At 36.0% G+C, this 10,366-nt stretch overlaps 2 protein-coding genes across 2 annotated transcripts; one reads left to right on the top strand and one right to left on the bottom strand.

The window, feature by feature from the left end:
* On the top strand, positions 1-1,596 carry LOC141639290 (uncharacterized). Its single transcript, XM_074448449.1, has 4 exons — positions 1-50; positions 639-724; positions 766-1,069; positions 1,113-1,596. The coding sequence occupies exons 1-4, from the start codon at positions 1-3 to the stop codon at positions 1,594-1,596; spliced, it is 924 nt and encodes a 307-aa protein (XP_074304550.1).
* An 860-nt stretch (positions 1,597-2,456) lies between these two features.
* LOC141639287 (autophagy-related protein 18a-like) lies at positions 2,457-9,467 on the bottom strand. Its single transcript, XM_074448446.1, has 5 exons — positions 8,791-9,467; positions 6,840-7,256; positions 5,641-5,848; positions 3,388-3,514; positions 2,457-2,877 (listed from the first exon to the last, which is right to left on the bottom strand). Exons 1-5 carry the CDS (start codon positions 9,286-9,288, stop codon positions 2,787-2,789), a joined length of 1,341 nt encoding a protein of 446 aa, XP_074304547.1. The 5' UTR covers positions 9,289-9,467; the 3' UTR covers positions 2,457-2,786.
* Between the last annotated feature and the right edge of the window lie 899 nt (positions 9,468-10,366).

The following is a 10,366-nucleotide window of genomic DNA, read 5'->3' as shown; positions in this document are numbered from 1 at the left end:
ATGGCCCATGAATTGACTGCTAAATATACTAGAGTTAGGCTCACTCCAAGGTGCCTCCTCAAAGTTGACATTCAAAAAGCATTGAACTCAGTGAAATGAGAATTTCTTAGAAACTGTTTATACCTATATGGGCTCCCTCCTCAGTTTGTGGCTTGGGTAATGGTCTGTGTTACTACACCATTTTTCTCTCTAGCTGTAAAGTGTGTGTGTGTGGTAGTGGTAGTGGGGGGGATGAGGGTTTCTTCCCTGGGGAGAGAAGGCTTCGCCAAGGAGATTCCATGTCTCCCTATTTATTTGTGCTCTCCAGGAAGTGTTATCAAGGATGCTAAGGAAACTCCCTACTTATGCAGGATTCTCTTATCACCCTAAGTGTGTTCAACTTAACCTCACACATTTGATGTTTGTATTTGTATTCGGAGAAGGGGGGGGGGGGGGGGGGGACTTCCTTTAGTTTCTGTTGTGGCTACTTGTCTTGACAAATTTGTTGCTCCCTCTGGGTTATAAACTAATCCTATGAAGACCAGTGTTTATTTTGGGGGAGTCTCTCAGCAGGTGAGGGCCCTTATTAAGGCTGCTACTGGTTTTGTAGAATGAGAGTTCCCATTTAGATACTTGGGGCTTCCTTTCTCTACTTCCAGATTCACTTCAGTTATGTTTACTCCCATGCTTAAGAAGACCAAAGCTAAAGTGAGGCATTGGGCAAACCAGTACCTGAGTTATGCAGGTAAGAATTTATTAATTAATTCAGTGATTTTTGGAATTCAGAACTTTTAGGGCACCAGTATACTCCTTCCCTAAAGAAAATCCATAAAATTTGCAAGGATTTCTTTTGGGGCATTGAGGAAGGCAAAAGGAGGTTAGTTTTTAAAGGTTGGAATAAGCTCTTGCCTTCCTGGCAGGAAGGGGGTATTGACATAAAAGAGGCGTGGGGTTGGAACAAATATCAACTGGCTAAATGGATTTGGAAGCTTTTGCATAAGCCTGATTGTCTGTGGGCAACTTGGACCAAGCACTATGTACTTAAGGGGGCTGATATTTGGCAAGTTCAGAGCACTATTACTCAGTCATGGTTCTGAAAATCTGTTATCCAGACTAGGGATATGTTGGTACAGTGTCATGAGAGTTCAGAGGCAGATGTTGAATCCTTGTTGTCCTGCACAAAGGCTGGGAAATTTCAGATTAGCTTCCTGTTTGATTGCATTAGGGCTCGATCTGCACCGGTGTTCTGGCATGCATAGGACCATAAATGATCCCATGGTTCTCCCAAAGCATGCTATGACAGCTGCCCTAGCTTCTCAGAATGGGCTTCCAACTATTAATAACTTGGTTAAGAGGGGATTCATCCTAGTGAATCGTTCTGCTCTTTGTGAGCATGATACCAAGGACATATCCCATTTGTTCTTTAGATGTGCCTTCTCTAATCAGGTTTGGGCTACTCTTTGTGAGTGGTTGCACATGCCCACTTCCCTTAACACCTTACATGCCACTATGAATTGGTATAAGAGATATAACAAGGGGAGGGGTCCTGGAAAGATGTTGCATAGGTGTACCCTGTCTTGTTGCATCTATATGATTTGGACTGAACGTAATTCATGAATTTTTCAAGGGGTGAAGTCTACTCCATTGGTTCTTAGTTTGAAGGCTCGTTTGATCCTAAATGTGAGATCTTATTATATTACTTGTAGAGGTAAGAAAGGAGGACTTTAAGCATGGTTGGATATGTTTGTTGTTTGTTTGGTTTTTGTTTAAAAGGTAGTTACTATGGCTATCCTTTGTAGGAAAGACTAGGACTTGGATCTTGTACTTTTACATTTCATGTTTATTAATAAAGAGGTCCAAAACCTTTTCAGCAAAAACTAAAATAATAAATAAATAAATAAATAATATTAATAATAAATACATAATATTAATAAAAATTATTAAGTTTAAGATAAACGGAATTGAAATGGGCTGAATTTAGTGGAACCGAAATTTGAATTAAGTGACATGAGTTTGAACTAATTGAGCTAAATCAACTAAATTGAATCAATCATCTTTGAATCAATATAGTTGAAAATTTGAATCAAGTAAGTTGAAAATAAACCACAAAGAACAGAGTCTAACTTTCACTTTAGTTCAATTCCATTAAGTTTAATTCAATTCAGTTTAGTTCCGGTCCCTTAAATTCAGTTCAATTTACTTCGGCTCTTTTCACTTGAAAAAAACATGGCCTAAGTGATACGCTTATATTGACTTATTTGAGAATTTGTATATTCGATGAAATTATATTGCAAGGTTCCAAGGGAATATACCCCTATATTATTACATCTACTCATCTTTAGTAGACAACAATGTCAACTTTAACCATATAATTAAAACAACTTGTCACGTTTAATTCATCCAAATAAGTTATGTTTATTTTATTGTTTTTACAAATTCTTAAATATGTTGAGGGAAAAAAGCTCGAAGTAATCTCATCACGAATCAAGAGTCGATTATGAATAAAATACTTTACAGTTTAGATGTATAAGATGTTTGTTTTCATTTGAATACCAACTGTAAGAACAATACCATCAAACCTAATTAAAAGATTAACATAGAACAAGAATTACAAGGCATTAAAATGGAGCTATGGTAAGTATCTGGGAATATTACATTTTTCTTAACCAATTAGCAAACCATTTTGATCCAAACCCCAATATTTACAGCATAAACAAGCCCAGTTTGAGGAACAAACACGGCTCATAAATATGAAGGGCAGAATGAAAGACGATGAGAATGCTGCATCAGTATGTCCTGAACGTTGGTCAAAAAGCTTCCTCAGGCTTCAGAAAGTTGTGATATTCCATTTGAGTCATCTCCCCGCCTTTCACAGGATCAAATTGGCAGCGATAGAAGCTGTATTTTCAATTCAGGACAATGTAAGAAACGTTGATTAGTATCATAGAATCAAACAGAAACTTTTTATATGAGATGTTTTCATAACAATACCATCATGAGAAAGCAATTTTTTTGAGATCAATTTAAATGGAGAAAGAACTCCACCGGAGCTCAGTTCATATTCTAGAGACAAACAGCAATGGTTAAAATGGTAACATTATCATGAGAGTGACGCTTGTGAGTATTAAGTGGGTATTCTTTAACTCTGGGGTTAATGATGGATGTGTATAGTTAGTTCTTTATATCCAGTGGCCTCATACGAGGTCATACAATGGTTAAAATTTAAAAGAGCATCACAAACCATCACTGCGATTATGAGTATATGTTACTGACAGTCATCGGCAATCATCAAAAGCAGTGAGAAATAGGTTAAAGACGGCAAAAGAAAACAAACTAGAAAACAAGAAAGAAAGGAAAACGAATTCTAAAGATCAAAATGACAACATTTCATTATGTCCCAACACTCACCTTCCGTCCATGCCAAGAATTACCACAGTATTCTTTTGATGCCCAAAGGCAACAATGTACTGAGCCCCTTCAAGCAAACGAAATTGGGCAACTGACCATTCAGATTTAAAATAGCTAGGTAAAACTCCTGCAAAACAGAAAAATCTCAGACACTATATAAAGAGAACAGGAAACACCTACACAGATGCTAATCATCATTCTTAACTAGCTAATACATACTCCATAGTACTTCTTCAGTTCGGCCAATTTCACTACTTTCTCAGAGGAAGTGAGGGAGATTTTGAAAATGTAGTGAAATGGCTTGATTTAGAATTAGAATTAGAATTCAGCCAAAATATGCACGATTACCCCATATCTTATTAGACTCATCATCTTAATGATCGACAAACGTAGTATAGCACAACGGACAATTGGTGATATTAGAAGCTACACGAGTATACATCACTTTAAAAATAGCTCACATTAATAGACTTGTGATTCTAACTTGTTTTGATAAGTATGTAGGATATAGATTAAAGGACACCAAGTGGTTGATGCCCACCAAATCCAAACTATGAATCTGATAGAATGATTGTTTAGGTCAAAAATAAAGTGGATGACACAAACTAAAGGTTAAAACAGTTTCGACAACAAAATTCTGGATGAATTGAACACACGACTCATGAGTCATGAAACCTCTTCTTCGCCCCATTTACTTTTTTAATATGAGGAGAATTTTTAATAATCTGGCCGATCAGGTAAAATGGAGGCAGTACAGAGTAGTTAGCTATGCAGACATTCATTGTAAAATGGAGGCAGTACAGAGTAGTTAGCTATGCAGACATTCATTACTTGAAACACAAGACTAAAGCACCAAACATCTTACTCATAAAAAGGGGAGACCTGTTCCACAAATACAGGGTAGTGGTCATAAGAAGACATTCTAATCCCTACATTCAGGGATATAAAAATGAGAAGCAAATAATAAGCCGTGCAAGGGTTTGGATAAGTTACTTCAAAGTCATCAAAACACACACACACAGCTATGAAATGTCTGAATTTTTTAAGGAAAAATATCACCCCAGTAACTCAGAAAGCTAAGTTGCTCAGAACTAAATATAATGACATTCTCACAAGAAAAAGATCTGATATCAGTAACATATAAAAACAAAAAGGGATATTCTACGGTATACCCCTGAGTTTTTACGCTTTTTATGTTGTACCCCTCATTTTTTTATATTCTACATTGTAACCCTAAACTTCTTACTTATTTCTCCATCATGACCAAGTTTAACTCTCCATTAACTTTATAACTATCAAATGACCGTGCTTTGACTTTTATTCCGACTTATTAATGTTGTATCACACCATCCTATATGAGAAATATCACATATCACTTTTAATAAGCACAAACTACTATTAAAAACATCCGTAATGATTCATAACATGATAATAGAGATTTGATGAACTTTTAGTTAGATTCTTATTATATTTGGTGGGTTAATGGGTAATTCGGCGAATTAATAAGTAAATGAGTAAATTATCGAGTAATTGGAATGGTAAATAGACGATTTAACAGGTCAATTAAGAAACCAAGTTAGCAAAGACAATAAAAATAAGGTCATGGTATAGACTAATGTATTAGAGTTCAGGGGTACACCATAGAATTTCAAAAATATAGGGGTACAACATAGAAAACTGAAAACTTGAGGTTACACTGTAGATGATTTAGTTGAGGAATAAGAAAGAGGCTGCACAATCTCTTTATATTGATAGCCTTAGGTATGGATCCTTGAATGGAAATATTAGACAAGGACAAATACTTAGCAGAATTCTCACACTCAAAGAAAATTACCTTCTTAATACAAAAAATCCAAACAGTTGAAAGAAAAATAGAAAACCATATAAACTACTGTCTTGTTTTCAATATAAATAGTCACCAAATTGAACATGCTCTATGTGAGTCTGAGCAAGGTATTTTATTAAACAAACTAGGAGATGGTTAATTCAGGTCGTTATGAGCTTATGGCATCATCTTCTTTCCAACTCCTCAGGTGCCAAAAGGAGTATTCCCCCAATCTCCACACCCAAACTTCCCAATGTAAGTAGATTTTAAGAGACTACACTACACTACACACACACACACACACACACACACAGACACACACACACACACACACACACACACACACACACACACACACACACACACACACACCAGCGCGATTTCAAGAGGCAACACACAACTTTCTTGGAATTTTGATTGCAACTGACCTTTAATAAAAGAAAGAGATGAACCAGCCGGTGCACCAGCCGCATTGCTTTCAGAAGTAGGAGGCACATTTTCATTAACTTGAGCACCTGAGTTGACTTTCAGGCCGAAGACATGAATGGTGCCCTTGTCACTTGAAACTGCTAACCACTGAGCAGTTGTCGAAAAAGCCAAACTATATATCTCAGCTCTATCTGCACCTCTTCTAACCTACAGTTATAATATAAAATGATACTGACAGATTAGATTATTACTGACAGAAAGGTTATTTTCACTTGCAATAGTTTCAAATTACGGCCATCTTGCACAGGCTTATGTAATAGCAGAATATGTGGCAGAGGAAGCATACATAGCAATGAAACTTGGAATTACAACAAGCACATCATACCACTACGTTCTGATTTTTAAATTTCAGCAGCTTAAAACTAGCAGTCATTGGGCCAATATCAATCATGCAGTTCGTCAAAAACGACCCCTTTTTTGACAAAAGTGATAAAGAATTTCCGCTGAATCGAGCACATATATAACTAGGTCACATGGTAACAGACTAACAGAGTGCACCAAATGTAAAGCAAAAAAAAACTCCTGTTTAAGACTGAATTCAATTGGACAACGTGCAAAACTGCATCAAGAATTTTCCACGCTGAATCGTTGCCATTCCAGGTTTCACTTCATTATTCACTTACATCAGATTCTACTAAACGGCCCAACTCCTCACAGAAATTAGCCAACTAACAAGTACAAAGTGAAGAGATCATTATTCATTTTCTAACTACCAATTAGTAAAGGAAAAATTAAGCAGGATCAATGTTTTTATGTCTATATTACACACTACAATTTCCATTAGAAAATGATGGCAATCCTTCACGAGTTATTTCATCAAACTTGGTACTCATGTTTGCATCGAGTACATAAGATTGTCTTCTTTGCCCGGAGAAGAATACAAAAATCTGTTGTGCATGACTTACTCTTTCTCCAGCTTTTAGTTCATTATTACTGCCATGTTTCTCCTAACCAATCACATCATTACTCCGAAAGAATAACCAATATCAAACTATGAGAGTATTTTCAGTTTTACACACAAACAGAGCATTTACCTTCGAAGCTTTATACAGAGTTACTTTCAAATCTGTCCTCTTATGACACATCATAATGTTCTAACAAACTACATGAACAGAATGGAGAATAAGATCAAATTTACCTCCTGGAGCAATGTACCGTCAAAAGTGTTAAACACTCTAACAAGAGTCCCCTTAGAGCTAGCAGTAGCCAATAGCCCTCCGTCTTGAGTTAAGGCAAAGCATGAAATTCTCGAATCATGGGCCACGATAAACTTGGTCCTCTTTGAAGCATAATGCTCAACCCGAACCTGCCCCTTCTGCAACCCAGGACAGACCAAAACTAACTTCCCAGCTGATTGAGATACCTCACACAGCCCTTTAGGATTGGCAATAGTCTCTATCTGATGAAGCAGCTTCAAGTCTGCAAAATTATAAACAAACACTTTCTGCTCAAGAACTACAACAATTCGATCACGCCGAAGCCTAACACCTCGAACCTCGGACCGGAAGGACAACTCCCCAATACATCGACTCTGGTGATCATCCCATATCATCACCTGTAGGGGCACAAACACATTCAGATACTTCAGTTCAGCAGACATTTTTAGAAACTAATCCTTCTGCTTACAAAAATGAACAATACCCATCTACCCAGTGCCTCATCGGCAAAACCTAGAATTCCATAGTTTTACAAAGGTGATATTTTCTCCCTAATATATTAACACTAATCACAACAATCTAATTTTACGACCTAAGCATCTGTGTCTCCTAAATCAAATTATATTAAGCAATTTCTAAAACATAATACACTAGTTACACACACAAACTTGAGAAACTTAACAGTTTTGTGACTATCAAAACTAAATAATTTGAAAAAGCATAGAGAAACAAAATTTCCCTCTTGAGAAGTACTGGTGTTACTGACAATCAGGTGAACAAAATAGCACCATTTTCAGCTAAACCAAAATTTATCAAAACAACAAGGTCCACGTGACTCAAAGATTGATTCATTTGGCGAAGTAAGGGTGTCTCCATGTCAGTTGTATGAATTCCCTTCCCCATGTGAAACGGCGGAGATTAATTGTGCCAATTCAATGTTTAAAGAAAATAAATTACGCCTAATAAGTGTCATAAACTCGTAACAGGATGATCAGCCGTCACTACTTGATTGATAATACGATTATTTTACAAATTTCTACGACACTTAGCATCGACCAACCACTAGATTCTTTCATATGCCAACCTTTCAGTCCATTAGTTCATAAACACATTTGTGCTGTTAAACATGGATCAACAATACTCCAACAATTTAAGTTGCAACACTAGTTCTCTATTCAAAGACATTCAATATACTAATAGGCAAACAGTTGAAGATTAATCAGTATCGAATTGCTACTTCCTAATCGCGAACACCCCTCCAAAACTAGCTGTATTACGATAAACATTTACCCACAACAGCCAACATTTTGAGCAATGTCCCAATACTTAACTAACAAGGGTTACCACAGGCGATCTTATGCCGGTATATAACCTAAACAACCAATATAACAAGCCCTGATAAGTTACACCATCAAACACACCATGACATCAAAGTACTTCTTAGTACGCTACCATGACCAACACTCGCGGTTGATAATGCAATTCAATACCAAGGTCTAATCAATCAAATTCAACGAATGCACACACATACGACTATATATTACACCAAGCCTTACATAACCTATCAAGAATTGACCTAATGAGCTCAAAAACACATCAATTTTCTTTTGGCACTGTTAAACTATTATCAAAGACCGCCAATACAATTAGTTAACACAACTACTCACACATTTTGTGCAACAAACTCGCGAGTCACAAAAATTAAAATATCAGTCCGCTTTCAGAAACGACAGACATTTATTGGATTGGCAACACTAGTTTTCAATCAAATTCCACACATTTTCACACAGTAACACAACAAACTTAACCAAACAAATTCGATCACAAACGCCAAAACACCGAAAATAAAGAACAACATTTCCTAATCACAGCCAAACATTCCAAGCTCGAAATCGAAAAATATTACAAACAATTCACAACATTAAACCTCACTTTATTAACAGGATACTGAGGATCAACACCACCACCAACAAGCGCCAAAATATTACACCGAAAAAGCATCTCAACATTCCCAATTCCGCCACCACGATCAAAATCCCTACGAAAAATCTCGCGAAATGGATCGCAATTATAAATCCTAAACCCTCGATCGGTACCAGATGAAAAGCATCCGAAATCCTGATTAAATGACACGTGCAATAGCGTCGGAGGCACGTGATTTTCATGAAATCTCGGAGAATTAGGGTTAGCAATAGGGTTTTGCGGTGGAATTGAGGTGCGAATAGGTGGTAGAGGCGGAGGAGGTAAGAGTAAAGCAGCGGAGTTAGATACGACGTCGTTTTCTGTAGTTTCGGAAACACTGTCGAAGTAGAGGTTTTCCGATTGTTGCGACATGGCCGGAATCGGTGGCGGTGACGGCGGTGACGGCGGTTGTGGAGGGTGGTGATCGAAATTAGGATTTTGATTTGGGTAAGCTGAGAGAGTCGCCATTAATGTTGACAATTTTGTGCATCAATTAGTGAAGAGTTTGATTTGGGGATTATTTTGGTTTTTGCTTTTCTTTGTAGAACTAGAGCATTTGAAAAAGTCTCTAACTATGCTGACTAATTTGTTTTTTTTGTTAATTTTTTGAGGGAAATTGGGATTTTGGAGTAATAGTATTTTTCCCTAATTCATTTTCGCAATATATAATATTACATATCTCGCTTAGTTCAGTACATTTTACCTAAAAATTCCATTTATATACCCCTCTCGGAAAAACCAAAAAACTTAATTCTTCTCAGATCATCATCATCATCATATTCATATCATATCATATCATATCATCATCATATCATATATCATATATTATATTAAAGCAACAACCGCAAGCCTATTTAGTCGACACGTGTCATTACCCATTACCTTGCCACGTGTTAAATGTTAGAATTCTTGATTTATTTACTTAATTATTTGTTACAAGTTTACAACTAATCAATCAGCATCTTTATGTCAAACCAACATAATTGGTTTTTATCTTCTAATAACTAATATTCTAATTGATATATTCCCTCATTAAATTGCTATATTTGAAAAATACTTTGCAAAACAGCCAATAGAAGATGTTTATCAATGCTAAATATCAAGATTCAGAGCCGGCAAAATAAAATAAAAATAAATAAAAGATTTGGATACATATACGATTGGTTTACAAAAAATCAACATTCCTTAAATTACATTAAGAATCAACTAACAATCCGAGTCGGCATAATATACGATATCTACAGAATATAATCAAATCAATTTTATACACAAATTAAGTCCGAAATATAATCAAATCATATATTCTACACAAATTAGGTCCGAAATATTATACACAAATTATATCTAAAATTACCGCCCAAAGCAACTTGAAATTACGGATAGTTCTTCAATCACTTTTATACTTTCCTTTTTCCAGTTATATTGTATCATAGCTAAATAATATGATGATAGAATGGTAACATGTTCTACCGAAATTATCTTCAAAAATATCGCCAAATGAACATAAAATTAGAAAATAGTCCTTCAATCACTTGCATATTCTAAT

This window comes from Silene latifolia, unplaced genomic scaffold (genome assembly GCF_048544455.1).
Source record: "Silene latifolia isolate original U9 population unplaced genomic scaffold, ASM4854445v1 scaffold_324, whole genome shotgun sequence".
NCBI lineage: Eukaryota > Viridiplantae > Streptophyta > Magnoliopsida > Caryophyllales > Caryophyllaceae > Silene > Silene latifolia.
This window is presented reverse-complemented; position numbering and strand designations above follow the sequence as displayed.